Source organism: Leptinotarsa decemlineata, unplaced genomic scaffold (assembly GCF_025532065.1).
Source record: "Leptinotarsa decemlineata unplaced genomic scaffold, Ldec_3_MD MMD2_tig00000010_RagTag_RagTag, whole genome shotgun sequence".
In the NCBI taxonomy this organism is placed as follows: domain Eukaryota; kingdom Metazoa; phylum Arthropoda; class Insecta; order Coleoptera; family Chrysomelidae; genus Leptinotarsa; species Leptinotarsa decemlineata.
This window is the reverse complement of record NW_027412538.1, coordinates 2768524-2793248: the sequence shown is the minus strand read 5'-3', so window position 1 is coordinate 2793248 and position 24725 is coordinate 2768524. Positions and strand designations below refer to the sequence as shown.

The 24725-nt window shown below is 32.2% G+C and overlaps 1 protein-coding gene across 2 annotated transcripts in view; it reads left to right on the top strand.

Moving 5' to 3' along the window:
- fus (epithelial splicing regulatory protein fusilli) overlaps nucleotides 1-24725 on the top strand; it is a 178780-nt gene that overhangs the window by 139021 nt on the left and 15034 nt on the right. The window contains exons 7-10 of one of the 2 annotated variants that reach the window (XM_074171264.1): nucleotides 1993-2263; nucleotides 4709-4924; nucleotides 5083-5316; nucleotides 6992-7208. In XM_074171264.1, coding sequence (XP_074027365.1) covers nucleotides 1993-2263; nucleotides 4709-4924; nucleotides 5083-5316; nucleotides 6992-7208 — 938 coding nt within the window. Of the gene's footprint in view, nucleotides 1-1992; nucleotides 2264-4708; nucleotides 4925-5082; nucleotides 5317-6991; nucleotides 11352-24725 lie in introns of those variants that run through there. The other variant, XM_074171263.1, reaches the window with a different exon arrangement.

The following is a 24725-nucleotide window of genomic DNA, read 5'->3' as shown; positions in this document are numbered from 1 at the left end:
ACAAGAAGACCTTGAAGTTATATCAGATGGATATAAAATCATCTTAACTATTGATATTTGAATCTAGTGATGTATTACTATCATAAAAAATTCAGAGATACAATTGAACAATTTCAAAAATGATTACTAGATAAATTCAATAAAAAAAAATAGAAAATCAAATATTAGGCTGGGGTGAAAGTAATCAGGTTTAATTCAATGCCACGAAAACCCAGGCATCGGTGTTCTCCAAAAAGATAAATGTCTTCGAACCGTATATAATAATGTCAGGACCAACAATTCCGTTTTGGGGGTTAAAATGGTCACCAATATGTCTTGTCACAATCATGTCGCTGAAATTGCAAAGGCAGCTTCTCAAAAGCATGAAACACTGTTCCAAACCAGAAAACTGTACATATCTCAGCAACTTTTGATGCTTTATGAAGCTCAGATCAGAGCTTCTTTGGAGTATTGTTCTCATGTTTGGAGCCCCTCCCCTAAGCATACCTTGAAGCTGCTGGATTCCATCCAGAAAAGAGTCATCCGCCTGATTGGAGACACGAACATCACTTGCAACCTTGATAGCCTGGAACATCGAAGAAAGGTTGGAGATTTACTTCTCTTTTATATATACTTTCTCGGGAGGTGTTCAAGTAACTTGGCACATTTGATTCCACCAAGAGCGGTACATATCAGAAATACTCGAAGGACCGTGGTTGCTCATAGTTTTGAAGATCAACTCAGTACATTTCGAAGTACATTGTTTGAGAATTCTTTCATTTGGAACCTTGCGTTTATGTGGAATAAACTTCCTGAGAATGATTTTCCTAATGAATTTAATCTCCGGCAATGCAAATCCAACGTGAATCGTTACTTTCGCACAGGCACCGCTTTTAGAGCGCCTTAAGGATTTTCCTATAGTGCTTGTGTTTTTTCCTTGAAAAAATAGGCTGATTTTTATCAGTACATTGTAAGGTAAACAATATCTGAAAGGTACCAACTTGAAATTTACAAATTCAAAGAACTAACTGTTGAAAAAACTATTTTAATTATTTGCTTACTTGTTTTCCTATATTTTTATACTTTATCCTTTATTTTTTGAATTACTTCTATTTAGATTTTGATATCTTCATATTTGAACTCAAAACATTATATGACATATCAGTCTTAACTCAAACGTTGAATATTTATGGTTTCTTTTCTTGGTACATTTGAATTTTTAGAGAATTTGGAGAATATTCCAGCCTGGTAACTGGGGTACTCCGGTTTTGTATACTTAGCATTCTTATGAGCTATTTCTAAATGTAGGAAAATTGTTTAAAAATATGAGTAAGATGTGACACAAACTTGAAAATTCCTACTTTATCATGTGTATTCTTTTAAAATTGAAGTATAGCTGCACTCACTAAGAACCAGGTATTATGATATGGTTTTGTGTACAGTAGTGAAAGTGTTTCATTAATTTTTGGATACTTTTCCACTTTTCTCCACTTGAAGAAACATTAATTCATGTATATTTAACATTTACAGAAATTGTTCTATTGTTTACAGATAAAAATAACAGGTATTTGCATTTAAATGAAATATTAAAACCCCTTTGAATGAAATGTAGACTTGGAGTCATAAAATCGTGCCATTATATGAAAATCATATTATTTGTTTATGGTCAATAATACATTTTTCAATCAACCTTTTGTTCATTGTATTCATTAAAAAGGGGATTTTTTTAATTTCAACAATAGAAACTTATGTTATCATTGAAAATGATTGAAAAGCATTATAGGAAAAATAATTTTCAATATCAAATTTGAAAATATCAGTAGATTAACAGCCAACTGTATTATGTGAGAAAAAATAATGAGACAATAGATAGTATACTGAAAAATTATGAGAATTTGGTAAATGTGCAGTTTCTAGTTTACCAAATCTGAAGAAATGACACTGAATTTTCACTTCTTAGGTATACCATCACCAGGCAGAATAACTTTATTTATTGCATGCATTAATTTTTAGAGGTGGTGTAGCATTGTGTCTGTCGGCACAAGGAAGAAGAAACGGAGAAGCACTTGTAAGATTTGTAAGCCAGGAACACAGAGATATGGCGCTCAAAAGGCATAAGCACCACATTTCAAATAGGTATATCGAAGTTTACCGAGCATCCGGAGATGATTTTCTCTCTGTTGCCGGTGGATCAAGTTGTGAAGCACAGGCGTTTTTGTCAAGAGGTGCAGCTGTTATTGTTAGAATGAGGGGCTTGCCCTATGATTGTACTGCTAAACAAGTTGTAAGTATCCAAAGACTTTCATTAAATTCAGTGCTGTCAGTTGATGCAAATATTCTTTACTGTACTCTACAAAATATGTTTGAAGCTTAATATCAATTCATGAATTCTCTAGAGCAGACAAATGTAATCATAGCTGGTGTGATAGAAAGCACAACAGACTCGGCTCTTGAGTCCCTCTTAATCTAAAACATTTGGTATACAAATCTTTTTAGACAAACCCATAGAAAAAATTTGGTTGGGTCATATCAGGGGAAAGAGCTGGCCAACGCATTGAAACCCTGTTTCCTATCCATCTTTGAACATATGTATCATTAGGATATCGGGTAATCATGTTCGAGTAGGACGGTAACCCGTACCAGAACGCGGGGGACGTAGTTTCCTCTTTAGGAAGTCAGTCAGGAAAGGAAAACGGAATTAGTGGAATGAGATGTGTGACTAACTCAAAGACGATCCTTTCAGACAGGTATATTCAGGCATATAGTCCGTCTTCATAACAAATAAATTAACAGTGAAAGTGGAAAATAGTTCAGGAGCTTCTTCCAACCAGAAAAGATACACGGAATAGGAGTGAAATGGTGCAGCTTGCCGCAGATGAAGAGTTCGCATAGGTAGAGGTCTGACTACCTGTAAAAAGCTCAAAAATAGCAAGTTTCCAGGGCCGAATGGTATTAGATTTTAGGCACTGAGAGTAGCGGTGGATGTCATAGTGCTAGCGTTGCTCTTGTACCAAAGGGTGCACAGAACACTGAAGCTTGAAAGTTCTGCAAGATATATCTCTTCGATACCCTGAGCAAGCTCTATGAGCTGTGTCTATAAATGGATTCGGAGGTGGGTAGTAAATACTGCTACTGATAGAGACAAACAGTTGGCTGCAGACATTGCCTGGGTAATATCGAATCTCAGGGACATAGGAAGCAAACTGGTGACGAGTGTACAGAGTCGAATTTTCTTGCATAAAGCAAGTGCATAACACACTGTGGTAATAGAGGGAGTGCATGTAATTAAGGGTGTTATCCCTATAGACATGCTCATTGAGGAGAGGGCCGATGGGTACAACAACCAGCATCGCAGGAAGAAGGCTGAAACTAGGCAGAAGACGAGGTGGCAGGCCAGGTGGAAACCATGATTGGTATGCGGTTTCGGATGGCTTGATTATTAATCAACGCAGTTTCTGACTGGGCATAGATCCTTCAGTACTTATACAGAGAATAGGAAAGAGACTAAGTGATTAGTGCGTTAATTACAAAGAAAGATATACTCCAGAACAAAGGGTGCTGGAATGTGGTAAATGGACTCGTGAGTAGCATATGGTGGAGGCATTATTCACGATTCCATAAAAGACATAATAACACTGAAAATGAAAGTAAGAATCAATATCTCAAAGTTTGGAGAGGTGAATAATGAGTCAAGATATGTGATGATTAGTCTGGCAGACTAACTGTCAGTATATCTGCTGGGATGTTTCCGGGTATGTCTATAGGGTCAAAGTAGGGAGGTTTCAGTCAGTAGGCAAGAGCTTGATAATAATAATAATAAATATGCTTTATTGTCCAAAGAGTTTTTTTTTTATATATATATAAATATAAATATATATATATATATATATATATATATATATATATATATATATATATATATATATATATATATATATATTAAAAAAACCCCAAACATATATATAAAATATGATTAAAAGGTATCGTCATAAAATTCTTGCAAACTATAATGGGGCCTCTTGATAAGAAAATCCTTAGTTGATTTTCGAAATTCAGTACAGTTTACTACCCATTTCAGGTAGTTTGGATGATCATTATACATCTCGAGACCATTATACTCATGCTCGCTCTCAAATTTTGGAATCCAATTACAACATATTCATAATATTGAACGAGTTCGGCATAAATATTTCAATTACATCAACTTTACGCTACATATATTTTTAGACTATCAAGAAACTGAACAAATTTATGATGCACTGTTTGGAACCTTTGGTGTAGTAATGAATATTACTAGAGTAATATTCAAACTGAACAAATGCTAAATCAATCCATACATTCTGTTGAAAAAAAATAGAAATTCGATATGTCATAATCGTCATAAACTTTAATTCTCCCAGTCATAGTCAAGAATCATATTTCAATTGCAATCTATTTACATCACATTTCATCACTCCCAACTATGATTACTTGAATACAGAGACTTTCAAACGATCATGAACTATGAAATTCATTCAAGTCACCATTATTTATATTCAAACTTCAATTGAGTTTTAATTTAACTGCATAACTTTCATTCTAGTCGTTTTTTTCTTGTAACTTATTTTAATAAAAATATTGAATATTTACACAGTTTTTAATGAAAATTACATGATTTATCACTTATCGTTTTGTACGTTTGCAACTTTTATTTTTTTATTCCATATTTGAACTTTATTTCCTTTTTCAGTTGGACTTCTTTGCCACGGGAGAGAATTCTTGTACTGTACTAGATGGGACAGAGGGGGTTCTCTTCGTGAGAAAACCAGACGGTAGGGCCACTGGTGATGCCTTTGTTCTGTTCGCTAATGAATCCGATTCACCCAAAGCTCTCTCGAAACATAGGGAATGTATAGGTTCTAGATATATTGAACTGTTTCGATCAACAACTGCCGAAGTTCAGCAGGTGAGCATCTTTATCAAGTTCATTCAATTGTTTCATTAGCTACTTGTATGCCAGTGGTTAATACCAAAATGACAATGTGACCAAGCATCTGCTTATTTTAAGTCATCGTTTGTCTTTGAAGTTAGTCTGTATACACGATGGTTTCGTAAATTTTGCAGGTCCTTAACAGGTGTTTGGATCCTAAGACTTACGAGCAGCAAGCACCTTTAATCGCTCAATTACCTCAGGTGCCTTTATTGCCACAACATATTATTACTTCTGGAACCAGAAAAGACTGCATTAGGTTAAGAGGATTGCCTTATGAAGCCCAGGTTGAACATATTTTGGATTTCCTGGGTGATTTTGCCAAAAACATAGTTTTTCAAGGGGTCCACATGGTTTACAATGCTCAGGTCAGTACCAGTAGTATATAAAGAATCGAAAAGAAAATAAGTAGGACATTTATGAAGCTTCGTTTTGAAGAAACACATATTTGTGGTTTCTCAAAAAAGAAGAAACTTTATTTCCTTTTGAATTAAATCATTTTATATCGCTATTCCTAGAAGTTTTCCTATTCGTTAGAATTTGGACACTTGAATATAAATATTTAACCAATATTTCAGTGTTCCGAAAATATTCAACATTGTAAAAGGTTCAAGCTGATAGATAAATGAATTCATTCCTAATGCTAGTACCGGACTTTAAATCTTATGAGAGGAAAACACTTGCAACAGTATCACAATAACTTCCAACTTTTGAAAAAAAAATGGTTGTACGTGGAAAATGAACAAGAGATGGTAAACAAGAAAATGGTAATCTATTTCATGGGGGGGGGGGCATGAAATAGATTGAGATAGTTTGATACTAATACTGCATCTGAAATAAAAAATTTGTTTTTACAAAATTTTCTTGGTAAGCAAAATGGCTAGTGCTACACATAAACTGAACTGAATGAATTGAAAAAAATGAAAGAAATCATTATTTTGTGATAAAGGCTTGGTTTTAAGTACTCATATATTAATTCTTTAATGTGTCAAATGTGAAATAATAATAAGCTAACCTATAAACAGTGTGTGCCTATCCTCAAAGAACGGGAGAGTCTGGGATAGAAATGGAAACCGTGAATAAACTGAATTATCATCTTGAAAAAGGAACTCAGGAAGATAAGGAATCAATTTTCCGTAAAATGTTCACACAAAAAATCCCGTAAATAAGGTTGAACTGTGTCAAAACAGAGGCTCAAAACACATTGGTTTGCAGATATAATTAGACGTTTTAAACTTTCGCTACCATGGTGCTGGCATCCAATTTCCCAATAGTTAGAGATAATGAACAAATCAAAGCATCACGATGTTTCTATTCCTGTTTCTATGTTCATGCAGCACCATTCGTAATACTACTACTTGTACCCAATCTTTTTTGTTATTCAATTGAATTTGCCGCCTTTTCATTTCCTTCAGGGATTTAAATCACACATATTTTTTTGAGCTTTTAGTTATAAATTTCGTATTCAACAATATTTTGAGAGATGTTTATGAAGGATATAAAACAATTACTAGCAAATAGGATTTTATTAATAATTATCGGACTTTTTTATGTTTTGATGTCCAAAACATTTATTTTTTTTTGTTTGTAAGTAATTTGTATATGTATATTTTAATATGTTATATCAATTAGTGTAAATGTGGTGTTGAAAACTTTAATTAATGCTGTGAAACTTGTTATATTATAGTTTCATCCTTTGTCTTTGAGGCCATAATATTTTTTGTTAAATAATTATCATTTGAAGGAATACACCTTGATGGAATGTATATTCTTTTGGTTTATCAAAAGTACTTCTCTCGTAACTTAGCAGCGCAAAATGGCACTCCCCCTTATTAACAAAACTTCTTTAAAACTGCGGTAAACATACAGAAATATATTCACAATATAAATGAGTACCTTAACCTACATTTGTATATTTCAATGTCTGTTTCTAGTCAGTGAATAGATCATTTATACCTATAATGCTAATTCTTTCGAAACTAGTATTTTTTGTTAAGAAAAATGTCTTGTACAGAAAATATAATAATAATATATTCATTTTAGGGCCAACCCAGTGGTGAAGCCTTCATTCAGATGGACTCGGAACAATCAGCTTTCATAACTGCACAGCAAAAACACCATAGGTACATGATATTCGGCAAGAAACAGAGGTATATTGAGGTGTTCCAGTGTTCTGGAGAAGACATGAATCTCGTTTTAACTGGTGGTATCCCGGCACCGGTCTCTCCAGCCAAGGCAGCTCCAGCACTTCTCAGTCCTGGTATGTTATCTCCAATTGCGCCACTACCACCCACTAATATACCCCCGCCCCCTCTCCCTCAAACGGCTGCTGTCACGACAATGACTCAGAGTTTGGTAACTCCCTCTCAGCAACACATGACTTGGGATAGCTCTGCATTGTTTGCTCAGCAGCAGGCTCAGATTATTGCTCAACACAACCTCATTGCCAGGCAAACTCAAGCTCAAGCACAAAACGAGATGATTCTTATGAATCAGATTGCACAACATAACATGGCACTTTATAATCAGAATATGGGACCACTATCTCCGCCCAGCGCCCAGCCGAGCACAGCTACTGGGTCTTTGCCCTCTATGAACCCTGTTCTGAAAGGTTCTTCTGCAGTTCCCATTATGTCTCACTTGTTTCCGTCCCACCATCCTTTCATGGTGATGCAACCGCGAATGCAGATCGCGTTACAAAGACCTCCAGGGATGTATCAATACTCTCATTTGGTGCAGGGTCAAGCGCCTGGCATGGTGCCAGTGGTTCCCCACGTAGCTGTGAAACGGAGCTACGGGGAAGCTTTCACTGATCAGGCTTCACCTGCTAAAAGACAGTTTGCACCCACTACTCTACCTGTTTATCCTCATTTTTATCCAAATATTTGATTTGGCAGCTCTCTTGTGATTTGCATGTAGTCTATATACATTGTCTAACAATGATATATCTGAATCAAATTCAATTTTGACAGTGATAAAAGTCGAAAGTTTCCTGACAAACTGGCACATGACAGGGGATATTTTACATTACCTTTATATACAAAGTTTTTTGTATTTGGATCCAAACATTTATGTAACGTGAATGTCATAAGAAAAATCCACCTGGAAAATATACAAATTTGATTTCTCTGCATCATATTATGTTGAGTATATCTATATAATTAGGTATTTGGCGTTTGTGAAAAGGAAGCTTTTCAAAATTTTTGAAGATTTTTTTAAAGCATTTTATAGTTAGAACTGGAGTCTCCGACATAAAATGAATCTATTAAAATAAACTTTGCCCACATCAGTATTTTTGTTCTGCTGTGGGAAAAGTGGTTTCAATAGATTATATTACATATGTTTGAATTGTTTCAAATATATTATGTATTTTTATGTGTAGCTTATTTTATGGGTAATATATTTTTGGACATTTAAAGGGTAAACAGATATCAGAAATCTCAAGTTCAAAATAAAATAATATAATTTCAGTATTTTTGAAAGTGTATATTTTAAGATTGGTGTTTTCTTTTTTCGATTAGAATGCAGTTTTTAATATTTTCTTTAAAAATGTTGAATAGTTCAATAACTGTTAACTTTACTTCAAAAGTTTACTAGTAATTGTTTCCACGCACAAAGAAGGAATTGTCTATAATACTTATAAAAATAAATTGATACAAAAATTCGCTAAAACTTTTTCTACTCATCTAAGTGATGTGGAGAATCTTTCACTTGTTGGTTGCAATTATGAGAATATGTACTGGTGAATCTCGGTATGTAATGGATTTTTTCATCACTAGTAATACTGATGAATATATAGTCCCCTGTTTTTTGTTTGGTCAGAAACTTTTTCAGTTACATTGTTCACCGAACAAGAGAATATTAACTACAGCAATATGACACAATTTTCTGAGGTTGAAGAATGAGGTTGATTCATTATTAAACTATATCTTTTTTTACTTTTGAAAAAATACATCAATTTTTATTTTGGCATTTATTTTTTATCATAATTATATATTCTAGAAGTTATATTTTATTTTTCTTTTTAATTATTTTTATTTAATCGATTATATTGATTTGTTTAAATATAAACTAAATACTATACTCGTAACGAAACATTCCTTGTATATAGCACTCGACAAATTCCAGATAATCATTTGTTTTGAAATTGATTATAGATATTGATTATTCCCTGAATACTTATTCCAGAATTAGTGTAGATAGATTTTGTAAATAGTACAAAAAACAGTGCCTTAGTTGGGACAATACTTAGTTGGGACAAATATAGTTTCAAATGTTTTGGGTTTATTGATCAAATTTAACAAGATAGTTGTGCGTGACACGAATTTATTTCAAGTAGGGTTTTTATTATCACCTAGTAGAGTGCTAAAACATTTCGTACTTAATAAAATGTGATTAAAAGTGGTAAAGAACAAGAGCAGGAGGATTGGCACTCTATCAACATGTACTTTAATAACCTTCAAATACCAGTACATGTTGAAATATTATTGATTGTTGAACTTCACTCCTGATGGGCCTGCTCTGCTACTTGCTACCCAAGTCTTGGCTTATACAAAAACATGACAAATATTTTGAAAGTTGTTACTGTTAAGTTTGAATTTTCATTGACGTCCATTTTTGTTGGTATATGGGATTTTACGAACTCTGGGTTGTGATCTGTGAATATACTATTAGGGGAACGCTCCTTTGCCAACCCTGAAATTATTTCTTGACTTGTTTCCTTGTCTTTCTCAAATATGGATATTGAAAGACTGCAACTCCTAACAAATGTGATGAAAAACATTCCGATCCTGTTGCTTTATACATATCTTGTTATATACATATTTGTATATGTTAAACTAGTTAAAATTATATATTTTCCTAATATGCTCGTCCACTTTTCATGTTTAAGGCTTTTGTTATAACAAACAATGTCTGCGACTAATTTATAGATTTGGATTGGGTATTTGTTTATTTTATCTATTACGGTTATAGAACTGTTATACCAAAACTAAAGGCAATCATTTTGGATATTTCAACGTCTTGGTTAAGCGTAATTGCTCATGTTGTTTTTGGTTGACTTCTGTCTGTCAATGTTGTCACTAGATGGCGATGGGATATTTTATTTTCAGGACTTACTGTCTAGTAGGTGAATTATCTCTTGAAGATTATGCACCAGTATATCATTAGCTATGTTTTCCAAAATGTTTTATGTACTTGACAGGAAGTCCTGATTCTTAATTTTTGAAAGTAGACTAAGAAACATTGTACAAAATCATGGTGTAATTCATTTATATTTATATTGGGTTTTAGTTTACTTAGAAACATAGATATATACCTGCCGTCATGGCTTTCTTGAAATTTTAGTTGGTATTTTACTAATCTTCAAAGAAAGCCATAGCGTCAGAAGTAGAATCGGTTAAGCCTCTGCATAGCTTTCGCTAGATCTCTGAATATGATTTGGTGTTTATGCTTTTCACGTTCATTTAACTTGGAGTGGTGTTGGCGAATGGTTTTTCAAATATTTTGGGAGACGGTACTGAAAAAAAGAAAACTAACTTCATTATTGAATGTCGTGTTACTATTCTATATCGATGAATGAATGATACATTTTTGGTTCGATGATGTATGAAAGTAGCTCTCCTTTTTAAAGACATTAAAATGAAATCATAGATATATCAATTTGATTAAATTAAGATGAAAAACTTAAGGTGTATCCACAATTATATTGCATCTTCAACATTATAATAATATCATTACTGCTTTTTTGTATTAGGATTAAAGAATACTTTGAGAATGGTACAGGTCACAAAATTCTGAACAAAAGAAATAAATAACCATTTATATCGGTCACAATTGATTTGGGTATTCTGGTAAAAATAGAAAATATTTTAGTTTAATAAGTGTTGATCAACACAATTTAAAAATGACTGGAAAAGATCAAGAAAGAAAATTTTAGAAAGGATGACATTCCTTGATATCCTTCAAGCAAAGAAGCCAGATGGCTAAAGGGCTAAAATTACCTGGGTAATAAATCTTCAAAGAATTAAAAAATAGAAAACAAATGAAATTGTTTCAGTTACAGTTTATGAAAAAAGTTTTAACTGTTTTTTACTTCCACACGTCTGTCACAACTCTGTCAGGTTCAAATATAAAGTTTTCTTTTGTCAGGTATGACAGATCTGAAATGAGATTACTGCCAATAAAACACATCCATTAAAACTTCAAGCTCTTTCATGAATCTCATATTTCTTGTAATTTTTTCCACCTTTGAGACAAAAGTAGTAATTACTTTGAATATCTGTGGAATTTTCTTCTCAAACAAATCTGCTGGAGATTCTCAAAATGTTTTCCTCAATTTTAATTCAGATTTGTGATATTAATGACTTATTTATTTTGTGGAAATTCATCTTCAATTAAATGATATAGATATAAAAATAAAATACTTTTTCTAATTTCCACTTACTTAATGTATTGATATTAATACGACCAAGGTTTCGGTTTTTACATGGTGTAAAAACCGAAACCTTGGTCGTATTAATATCAATACATTAAGTAAATGGAAATTAGATAAAGTATTTTATTTCTATATCTATATCATTTAATTTAATTCAGATTAGTAAACATTTTTCAATTTTCATGTATTGATATACTATTTCACTTCTTCGATTGACGACTTGTTTATTTTGTGGAAATTCATGTTCACTGAGGATACACTACAAAAACACACTTTTGTCTATTTTCCACTATATTTCTTTATTGTTGACCGGTTTCGGCTATTATACCATTTTAAAAACTCTCAGTTTTGAAAATGGTATAATAGCCGAAACCGGTCAACAATAAAGAAATATAGTGGAAAATAGACAAAAGTGTGTTTTTGTAGTGTATCCTCAGATATACTATTTCCCTAACATCAACTTTATAGAGCTCTCTTGCAGTATTTTCCATTTGTTCTATCTGCTTTTTCCTTTATTTTTGTCTATCATTCTTTATGAATTTACTAGTTATATCCCAACACCAAACTGTTATTTTTCTGATTGATTCGGCCGTTACTTGATGAAGATCCATAGTACAAACTTTACTTGAAGCACAAACTTTATTTGAAAAATATATCACGACATGTCGTGATATATTTTTCAAATAAAGTTTGTGGAGATCAAATCGTGACGTGTAGTTTATGAAACCAAACTGTTATTTTTAACACCTCTACACTTGTTTCATTCACCAAGTGATCATCTTCAAGGCAAAGATTAAATTAAATCTACATACAATGTTGTCCTCATTTATGCTATAGATACCTCTGCTAGGTAGGTACCTGTGTCCTAATTGTCTTAAAATTAATTTCACAATATTGCCTTATCTACTAGTCAGGTAAATCTGAAACTAAAAATATTATTTCAATAAGCTATATAGTAAACTATTAGGTATTGGTGCACCATCGTTATACATAATATTATTATGTTGACTCATTTCTAAGCTCTCATAGGCATCTAGATGCCTGTTGTTACCCTGTCTGACCAATCTTGATGAACTAAAGTCTATGAAATGGTTTCGTTGCAAAACGTGATGGGCCACCGCCGATTTGTCTGATTTTCCATATTTTAGGTGTGCTAACTGTTCTTTATATCTTATTTTAATAAATCTTTTAGTCTGTTCATAATACTTTGCTTCGCAGTCCTTACATTTAATTTGTAAATTCCAGACTTTACCGAATTCTCGAATTTATCCTTTGGATTTCTTAAAAGGCTTTATAGTGTATGACTTGTTTTAAATACCACCTCCATATCTAATTCTTTGGTGATTGAAACACCTGTTGAGTTGTTAAAAAAACGGTTTGGTGTTGGGATAGAACTTAGTAATATTCATTATTACACAAAGAGTGCATTACAAGTATCATTCTTTAGATAAGTTTATTTATTGGCGATTATTAAATATTGTCCTTTTTTGAATTTTACCGGCATATAATTGTGTCAAGTTTCAGTCAACAAAGTTGTAATCTCGCACGTAATGACTACTAGTTATTTATACATAAATATATACACAAAAATATATACATAAAATACATAAAAAATATACACAATCCTAATATTAAAAAAATAATAATTTTATTATTTTAGTGTATTGCATTTTGTACTGAAGACGAATTTTTCAAAGCCAAAACATTTTAAGTTGCCACTTAAATCACCAAATGAGTTTTGAAATTTAATTAAACTTGTTTTTGGATATTAAAATTTAGTCTTCCTCATTGTCAAAGTCTGTGTACTTTGACTTTTTTTTTACGAAATTCAACTTCGTAAATCAAAAGATAGGTTGATCAAAATTCGAAACTATAGGAAATAGTTCTACCCTCTTGACATTACCATTTTCCGAACTTCTTGAAAATAATTCTTCATTATAAATATTTCCATTAAAAAAAATATTATTTATTGATTGATGAACACCATTCGAGTACGTTTTGAAAGTGTACAACAACTTCATTCTTATTCCACTGCAGATGTCTAAACTGATTTCTGAAATTTCCTGCTGTAACAATTCTCCGCAATTTGGCAGACAGATCGAGAAAAATAATATAAAAAATATATTGCAATCAAGACCAGAAAATAGATTGTTGCAGAATGATTTCACAAAATGAATTATCTGTTCAATGGAGATATAAACAAACTCCTCATCTAATTTGAGTTTTTGTTCCTTCAAATGTTTAAAATTGGTGAATAAAAAAATCAAACAATAAATTGCAAGTGAAATAAACATAAACAAGCAGTTAAAAATGAAAGTATTCATATCAAATATAAATTTATGTCACTTTTACATAACTTGTCACATATAGTCAGTGGGCATACTTGAAGACTGGCTATAAATCAAATTATATAAAGGAACAATTCATTCAAGTCTCAACTTCTTACACTGTAGGTTAATTGACTGACATCTATAAGAAAACAACTACTTCCCTGGCTTATAACACGAAGGGTGTTGGATTATATGTCACAGGTGTCAGTGCAGAATTCTTCACTGAAGTTATCTCTGTATATGCTGTTGGTAATACAACTGCCGCAATAGATTTTCAATTATTGCGGGAGTTGTATCACAATGGATTTTCAAATATTACGGCAGTTGTATTGCCAGCAGCATATGTAGGATCAACTTCAGAATCCTGCACCGACACCTGTCAGATATGATCCAACGCCCTTCGTGGTATTAGCCAGGGAGTAGTTGTTTTCTGATAGGTGTCAGTTAATTAACCTACAGTGTAGGGAGGTGAGACTGGCCTGAACGAATTGTTCCTTTAGATGATTTGACTTTTTCATAATTTCGAATTTACGGATACACTCGTTTCATATAAAATATTTTCAAATCACCAATGAATTTCATTTTAAAATTATGCTATATTTTTCAGTTTCTTCAGGAATTTTATTATATAACATGAAATTCCATCATCATGAATTGATGTCTTACTAGAATTTTTGACTACTATTTTTTGGGAAATGTCGAACACAATGGAAATCATTTTCAAAAGTTAATAATTCACTCAATTGAACATACAATGGATACATTTTCAGCAAAAACACCATTTTTTATATAATTACTCGTGAAATAATCTCAAATTCAGATTTTGAGAATGTTTTCTTTAAAATCTCATTACAAAATTGAATAGAAATAAAAAAGAACATCTCCTTTAAAGAATGAAACGAAATGTTGATGGATGTGAACAGTGAAATGAAGCAATCTTCAAACGAACATTCTTGGTTTTCATACCTACCCCCTTATGATAATAATAAATATTGAGAGGGTGTACACTAACAATACAGATGTAGTCTCACATACTTTACTTACTAACCTAGTCATACATGTGGTGGTTTTATATTTTCATCTGATTCTCACATAATGGAATGCAGAAAGATGTACTTTTCACCAAGCCTTATTTATTATCTAGCGAAGGTTCTGTCTTCATTTCGTGGTTATGGTAGGTAAGGGCACCAGAAACTGGTTCAACACATCTCATATCTGTTCCATATTAACGAAACTGTTCTATCTCTTAGCACCGCTTTTCTCAAAAAGATGTCACTTTTTAAGAGTTGGTTTTAGTATCATGTTTCAGAAAAAGTTTGAGAATTTTTCTTCAGTGACAACAACAAATAATAATAATGGAGGAATTACCTAGGTAACATCAGAATATTTGACTAGTTATGCTTTTATGAATCACCCACTGCTCAATTTTCTTCTTCTCAATTCTTCAATTAACGTACACCAATTTTTGAGATGGCTCTGTATGTTGAGTTTTGATACATTACACCCGTATAGTTCTTTACAAGATATTTATTTTTCATCCCAACCTCAACTTTATTTGTGGCCGTCTTATTTTTCAAATATAACAAGTTTTTTTTTTAAGTTTCATACCAAGTTATTAAATGAAAGGTAAAACCTAAAAACTCTGGAGTAGAGTAAATAGAAAACAAGCGCTTTTCCCAATCACCAGAAATGCAAGTTTTTTCATACCCCGAAAACGCCAACTTTGTTGGAGAAACGCGTGTCGGGAAGAGTATTGCATTTCTGGTGACTGGGAAAAGTGTTTGTTTTGAATTATGTTTAATTGAATGTTGTTATATAGGAAGAAAGGGCAAAAGAAAAAGCAAAAACTTATCTTGATTTTCTGTTTTCATTAATAATATTGCATCAACATTTGAGTCACTCTTTAACTTCGCAATTTATTAAAGAATAATTCACAGATTTTTTTTTATTCCTAAATAAAGAATACCCAACCGAATAAGTCGAAACATCCACTTCAGGAAAAACCTCCATTATAAAAAATCAAAGAAAATAAGAGAAAAATCCTTCCCCTAATATATTATAAAGATATTCTTGACATTTTGTTATTTGGGTAATGATAGAGTTATTGATCATGTTATTTTTCTCCTGTCATAGAATACGCATTGCATGATACCAAAACATAACTTACATATTTAATATGGAAGCCCTTTTATTTGTGGTATTGCTTTCCTTGGTTCTGGTACTCTCTCCTACCAGTACTACAAAAATAGTATTGTAATTTTGTGAAGTAAGATATTCAGAAACCTTAGTGAAACTTTAAAAATTCCGAGATCAAATTTGTAATAGTAATTACAATCACTGAAATCAATTATTCATCAATTATTATTAGTATAAGCTAGTGAGTTTGACATCTACTTTACTATCAATGTTCTCTTTTCTACTAATTTCTTCTCTAAGGTCTTCTACTTTGATTAAACAAATGAATATAAGCACTACGAACAGAATTATTGAAAAATGTTTGTTTTTACAGATGTGAAGAATATTTTCTTCAACATGTGCTTATGTAGTAGAATGTTAACAAATATTCCTCAAATCTGACAGTGGTTTGGTAGTTTTCGTTTTCTGAAGGATTGAAGGGATCCATTGCACTTTCTTGGGGTTTCTGAACATCTCATTATGAACAACACTATTATTTCTGTACTGTTTGCGGCAGCTCTTTTATTTCGTTACGATTATGTCCTAATTTACACTTCATTAATAAATGTTTGTCACAATAATGCTTTGGGTTTGTTGTTAGTTTCCTTTTTGCATATATAACACATATATCTCATGTATACTGGGTTATTTCAACTTTGCAAGAAGAACAGCAGGTGTCTCAATTAAATGTGGGTTCGGTTTTGCAGTGCTTTGGATGGATTTGTTGGTTGCTGGGGTTTTGACAGATCTCGTACGACTGCATTTTTATATCACGTTAGTATTTAGTTTTTATAGTACTGGAAATTATTTCAAGTAGGTAGTATATAGTGTGATGGTGGTTTGTGGATTTACTTGATGTAATCAATTGACATATTTGAGAATTTAGGGATGGCCAGAAACTTAATTTCTTGTTTAGTCCATTTTGTAACGTATAAAAAAGCGGTTCTGCTTGAAAAATACCATTCAAATGCTTTTTTTAACATTTACCTGCATGTCAGTTGAGATTCAAGATGTGACAAAAATTTGAAACTTGAATTGGTTATGACCGATGAGTTGATTATTTACTTGATGTGGAAATTGATGGTGGTAATTTGACATAAAAAGTTGTAAATCAGTGTATCAGATGTTGTCAAAACATACTCAAGAGGGATGAGTTAGTCAATGGTTATTATACTTGAAAATAGAGTTCGTTATATGCCTCCATATTTTACCACTGAAGTAGATTATTTAGCAAATATTCTCTGAAAGTTTTTTTTGTGGACGTCTCGATACTTTTACTGTTTTTTTTATACATTATAAACCTTCCACAATCTGAAAAATAAACAAAGCTAAATCAATAGGGCATTTGCTGAAGCGTAATAAAGGGCAAACTGAAAAGTTCATCCCAAAAAGTTACTGCGTAATATAAACCACTGAAGATTCCAATTAGTCAGTAAGTTGTCATATTCATAAATTTTGCCTACAGATTGGAAAAATCAATTGAAAAAAAATTGTATTTTCATACTTAACTGAAATGTCAAGATATCATATGCGATAGTCTAAGTAATGGCAATCAGGTTCGATCTATTTCCACAGAGGTATTTGAAATACACTTGTTACCTTTTAACAGAATATATGCGAATTCTTTATGTTTTCAATTTTTTTCATGAGTTTTTTGGACTTTTTACAGACTTTCTAAATTTAGTGGTACATGTTATTTATGCCTTTGATCTCAATTGGCAACTGGTTAAAAAAAAATTCCATATATATGAAAGACCTCTCAATTTTTGATGATATTGGTATTTCGTCGTGGTGAAATGAAAATTTCTGTCCTATATTTTTTTGCATCAAACATACCATTTCCCTAAAAACAGATATCATGTCATAGATGGGAATCAATGAGAGCAAAGTACAAATTTTTTGCCATATTAGTGCCCAATCCATTTGCTGATACTCTGACTGCAAAGCACCCTGATGACATTTTTTTACATAAGTTATTTATATGACCTTCAAAATCCAAATTCTTATCAATTTGTAATCCCAGCAATTTTTCAGATATTTTGTTTTCTATTAATTGAGTACCCAGATAAATATCCAGTGTGGAGCACTTGAGGGTGATGATGCTAGTTTTTGAGATAGTATTAAATGACATGATATTAGCATCACACCAGTCTTTTATTTTTATAATATCCTTGCTGATCAAATCATTCTTGCAATGCCAAAATAATGTAGTGTCATCAGCGAATTGGGTTATTTATGCAGCTATATTATGCGGGTTAGGTCGTTAATATATAACAAGGAGAGAATTGGGCCTAGGTCCTATCCTTGTGGAACATCACAAGTATCGTATATGATACCTAGACATTTCATTCATTTGACGTTTGTCAAAGTAACGACAACTATTCACAATTTGAGGCGACAGTTTCAAGTGAATTTTAGGTTTTGAAAACGGAAAAAGATGGTTTTCCGAAATGTCGACCACTAAAAAAAGCTAAGTATAAGTTATGCAATTTGCCCTTTATTACTCTTCAGCAGATTTTCTATTGATCTAGCTTTGTTTTTTTCAGATTGTGGAAGATTATGTACTCAAAAAACAGTAATAAGTATCATTTAGTACCATTCTTAATTGAAGATTAACCTGAATTGTCGAAATATTATGTAAGTCTGCTTGTGCGTTTTCCTATTTGGGCTACTCATTTGGACTTGAAATCCGTATTGACATCAGAAGCATTAATCAGTAAATTTGGAAGATTTTGTTTAACAAAGGCAAAAAAACTGCATTTGGTCCGATAATGGGATGAATTTTGTAACAGCCAATAAGGAATTAAATAATTTTAGTGAATTATTAAAAATATTATTGAAATTTTTTTAAAAGAATATTCTGCACTTGCAATTCCTCTCATGTTGGGAGGCTGAGATAAAATCCATTTCAAGTCTCTACTACTTTTGAACAATTTCATACCTTATTTATAAAGGTGGATGCAGCTTTGAACTCTCGTCCCTTCTAGTCCTGATGATATGGATAGTTTAATACCGTCCTCTTGATTCCCAAACGATTAATGTTTTTACCATATTCGAATCTGTTGGATATACTCATTAACCGTAATCTCAACATATTGATATACCTACTTGCACCAGTAGGTACCAGTAGGTAATTTTGGAATCGATCTAAGGATCATATTGTACAATTCCAGAAGCAGTACAATTAGGACATTGAAAATAACAGTAATTTATTAGTGATGAGACTAGACTCCAAAATAATACAATATACAAGGTGAATCAACCATAGGTGGGTGGACGATAGCTGCTTCCCTATTAGAGATGGAAAACATGTTTCGGGATAAAGTTGTAGAGATTATAATATACAGGGTGTCCGATACATGTGTGACAGACCAAACTTGTGTTTTTTAAAATAGAATACTGCAGATATATTCACTAGATTGAATTTATTGGGCACAGTGCTTCTCAAAAATATAGGGTTGTTTATGTTTATACCAGGTGGTTCAGAAGTTATAATGCAATTTATGTCAAAAATTGGGTTCACTCAACACCGAATATTTCATACTCAATCGAATGGAATGAGAAAATTTCTTAACTAATTATCGTTAATAGAGTATTTTCATTTCTTTTTGGGAAAGAAAGTTTTTGGCTTTCTACTACTCCATCTTTGTACAAAAAAGAAAAAGAAGGATGAGGGAGTCTCCAAAGAAAGAAAGCAAGTAACTCTATACATGGATGTGTAGATCATGCAAAGAAGTAACTTTTAGACACAAACTGAAAGAAAGTCCTCCTGAAACATCTACTTTCATATAAACATTGAATTATGCAAAAGAAAAAATTCTTTCGAAAACAAATACTTCTATATGAACACTGAATTATACAGAAGATACTTTTCTCTACTCAGTTTGTATTTCAAACATTCGTTGTGGAATAAAAATCAGATATCATTCACATGACTTCTACTTTGAATGAATGGTAACAAATTGCACTTACATAGAACACTGCCATCCTCACTGGTATACACCGATGTTTCGCCTTAAGACACTTGCCCTAAGGCTCTTCAGTACCAAATTGGATAACATTATAGAAGATACACACACTTCATTCATGAATTACGATTTTTTAATGTCACGGAATAAGCTTGATCTGCTTATGTCATCGATGACATCGTAATGACATTCATTCACCTATTTGATTTAATCCCAGCCAAGATAAATCTTATTTGAATTGAAGGGACTATATTTTTTAGGAGTGATTAATTTTTGGGAAAGAAAGTTTTTGATACAAAAAAGAAAAAGAAGGATGAGGGAGTCTTCCAAAGAAAAGAAGGAAGTAACTCTATACATGGATGTGTAGATCATGCAAAGAAGTAACTTTCAGAGACAAACTGAAAGAAAGTCCTCCTGAAATAGCTACTTTCATATAAACATTGAATTATACGAAAGAAAAAATTCTTTTGAAACAAATACTTCCATATGAACACTTAATGTTACTTCCTTCCTTTCTTTGGAAGACTCTCTCATCCTTCTTTTTCTTTTTTGTATCAAGATGGAGTAGTAGAAAGCCAAAAACTTTCTTTCCCAAAAATTAATCACTCCTAAAAAATATAGTCCCTTCAATTCAAATAAGATTTCTCTTGGCTGGGATTAAATCAAATAGGTGAATGAATGTCATTACGATGTCATGGATGACATAAGCAGATCAAGCTTATTCCGTGACATTAAAAAATCGTAATTCATGAATGTAGTGTGTGTATTTTCTATAATGTTATCCAATTTGGTACTGAAGAGCCTTAGGGCAAGTGTCTTAAGGCGAAACATCGGTGTATACCAGTCAGGATGGCAGTGTTCTATGTAAGTGCAATTTGTTATCATTCATTTAAAGTAGAACTCATGTGAATGATATCTGATTTTTATTTCACAACGAATGTTTGAAATACTAACTCAGTAGAGAAAAGTATCATCTATATAATTCAGTGTTCATATAGAAGTATTTGTTTCGAAAGAATTTTTTTTTCGTATAATTCAATGTTTATATGGAAGTAGCTGTTTCAGGAGGACTTTCTTTCAGTTTGTGTCTAAAAGTTAGTTCTTTGCATGATCTACACATCCATGTATAGAGTTACTTCCTTCCTTTCTTTGGAAGACTCCCTCATCCTTCTTTTTCTTTTTTGTATCAAGATGGAGTAGTAGAAAGCCAAAAACTTTTTTTCCCAAAAATTCATCACTCCTAAAAAATATAGCCCCTTCAATTCAAATTTTCATTTCGTCCTTAAAGAGCAAGACGATAGTTGTGGAGTTTTTAGCTAGACAGTTATTGCTTGAAAAGGAGAGGAAAAACGGATAAAATATCGAATAAATTATTTGAACTCCACAGACTCTATCCAGATCACTCTGTCTAGATTGTTGTTCTGGTTATTGGAGTCCTTGGTGGAATGATGCCCTCTCTACTCTCGAATCCCAAAATTATGGCGGCTTGCCGCACTAAGGCAGACATTTCACCTGGACAAATGCATAAGACACATGATTCTCGGATCCAATGATCACTTACCCCAAGTTGTGAGAAGTGGTCTTTGATTGATAATGCTGGCACGCCTTCTTGAATGTATCGGGGCTTCGGGGGATAGGGCCTGACCAGCGCAAATTTAGGTTAAAAAATATCAATGATAATAATAAATGGCCTTTATGTTACTTTAGCATACATAGCTGATTTTCCACTCAACCAAGCATAAATATTAGACACATAAATAAAATTAAAACCATTTTCAGGAAACTGGTAAAAAATGAAATAAAACACAAAATATTCAGAAGTATTATTTTTGGTTACACGATTTCAAGATCATTGTTAATTCAGGCAATTTTTTCAAATCTATATTTAAAAGATAATAAAGAAAGCCGTTTCACATTTTCTTCAATATTATTACAGATAGTAACGGCCTGATATGAGAGATCGCTCAAACTGTTAGGATTTATGCTGTGGGATGATAATAATAATAATGAATGCATATTGAAGTTTCAATGTACATTTGCCTCACAGAAATAGGAAACTAACAAAATTATAAATCTCGTTTTGTCATCTCGTTTTGTCATTATTTCTTTATAAAAATTATTGGAGCAAGTATTCTTTTCTCACGACCTCAGAAATTGTTTGATTTTAAGATCCAAGATATCCATAAATTTTCATCACATGCATAATTGAAAATGAGAAAAATATTTTTGACAATATTTCTACAAATTATTATGTATCAAAAATCATTTATAGGATCGGAAATATATTCTTTATGAACTGGTAGTAATGAAATTCATATAAAAAACTATTATTTACATTGTTGAATGTAGTATTTAAATGGAATATGTTACATGTCTCCTAAATTGCAAACAAATCAGGATGAGCTATCAAGAAGGATTTCGATGAACTTTTAACAGAGGATACAGTTCATGGGTCATTTTTTTTGGAAAATGGACGAAACTTTTGGATATAATTAGAGAATTGTAAGATTCTGACATTGAGTGGTTTATATATTTTGAAGAATGAGCGAAATCTCTCGTGAACCTTATCATTTAATGTAATGTTTACTCTATAATGTTTGGAAAGGAATATTTCAAATTGAAAGGGGTATATTTTTTATAAGAAATTATTTATTTTTGTAAAAAAACTTGTTGGCTTTCCACTTATAATAAAAATAATACTTCATTTCCACGTAGACAATACCAAATTGTATAGGAATGGGAACAACAATCAAAATCAAAATATCTAAAAGGGAATTCGATGAATAAAAAACCTTTTTAAGTAATAATATTTTCAACTTCCTGTTGAATATCAATAAATTATGTTGTTTCCTCAAATGATAAGGAAGTTTATTGAATACATAAAGACATATAATTGTCAAGTCATGAAAAACTTTGAAAAATTTGTCTGCAAGTCTTGGCTTGAGACATTTCCAATATAACGTAAAATCCTTTTTTGATCAACAAATACATTGTGAGTCATGGTTGACCTACACCAGAAGCAAACACCATAACTCAGTCTTGAATCATTCTGAGCATATTAGCGGTTCAGTAGTTGACTTGTGCTTAAAATTGTTTTCGGATTCATAAAAAGAAATTTAATTGAGTTTCCAGTTCATACTTTTGTCAAGGGAAATTCCCAGGATCTTCACATCCTTACTAGATTTTGAATATGTCACATTGTCAGCAATGCAATAGAAATCTTCTCTCCTATTCTGTCGATTGATTGTGAAGGCGAATGTCTGTTGAGGATATGCTGAAAAAGATACCTCTCACCCATATTGACGCAGTCAAATGCCCTGCTTAAGTCACAGGAGATTTCCGCCTCAATAGATCTGATTAGTTCATAATGAAAAGATTGCAGTCTTTGTTGACTGCATGAAACTCATGCTACATATTTGTATATTGCGTCTCAATGAAAAAATCATGAATTCAGATGCTACAATTTAATTCTCACTTCTTTGTGAATATCATGTTTGTGCATTCCCATTGTGGTAGTTTTTCTCTGGACGAAATAGGGCATGCCTCTTCCCTTTTCAGTATTAATAAATAAATAAAATATGGAAGCAACCTTTATGGGGAAATATGATTGTATTTAGAAAGCCCCTTGACTCAGCAAAACAGCTGTTGAAAAACGTTATAGTACGTTTCAAGATTAATAACTGTTAGCTAGACATCTTTTCAGAAATTACCATGATATGGAGCCTTTGACAATTCTTCATGAAATGTACCTACACATTGAGACTCGCCCACAGCAAGTCTTTCATTTTCCAACTTGGAAAAATCTCTTTTATTAAAAGATTCTTCGAAAAATAAGAAATTTCTAAAAATACGGCTTGAAAGGTCAATTGAATTATCTGAAAACATCTTCGAGTCAATCCAAACATTTTGTATTTCGAGTGTACAAAAACAATCTTGACAATGTATGTTCGATTCATTTGAATACACTGTACTGTTAGTTTTATTGTGATGCACTGTTTGGAACCTTTGGTGTAGTAATGAATATTACCGGAGTTTTATCCCAACACCAAATTTATTTTAACACCTCGACACGTGTTTCTATCACCAACTGATCTTCAAGAGGAAAAATAATTTTCCTCTCGAAGATGATCACTTTGTGGAAGAACGATTGAAGATGATCACTCGGTGATCGAAACACGTGCCGAGGTGTTAAAATAACTGTTTGGTGTTGAAATGAAACTCCAGTAATATTCAGTAGTTTTATTGATGAAATAGTTGGTGCAGAATTTGAATTTCAATTGAATTCTGAAAAACAATCATTTTCTATTTTCAGTAAAGATAGGTCACTCAGTAATCCACAACCACCTCAAATTTGAAAGTAAAACTGAGAATAATACTACATCATGTGTAATGCCGGTATGAGGCAACGTATACCACTGCCTGAAATACATTTTTTCAACCAGGATTGGCAGAAATTCAACTATATTCAGAAATAAGATAAAGCCTACATATGTAAGGATCTTTGTAGGGATCTTTCAATAGAAATTTTGATAACTTAGGACACACTATAAAAACACACTTTTGTCTATTTCCCACGATAGTTTTATATTTGTTGACAAGTTTCGGTCATTACACCATTTTCAAAACCAACTACATTTCATTCAAATCTGAGTAATTTATACCTACATTTCTTATACCTATCATAAATAATTTGATACCTACATTGTATATACCTGGGATAACCTCAATTAATAGCAGTATATCGATGAACATAACGGTTTTTTTTTTGATAAAATGTAGGTTTTGGGAACTGGGTTAGATATAGGTTCAGGATGGGACTATTGTTTAGATCAAATTGTTCGTTGAGGATAATAGAATTGGGATTTTTC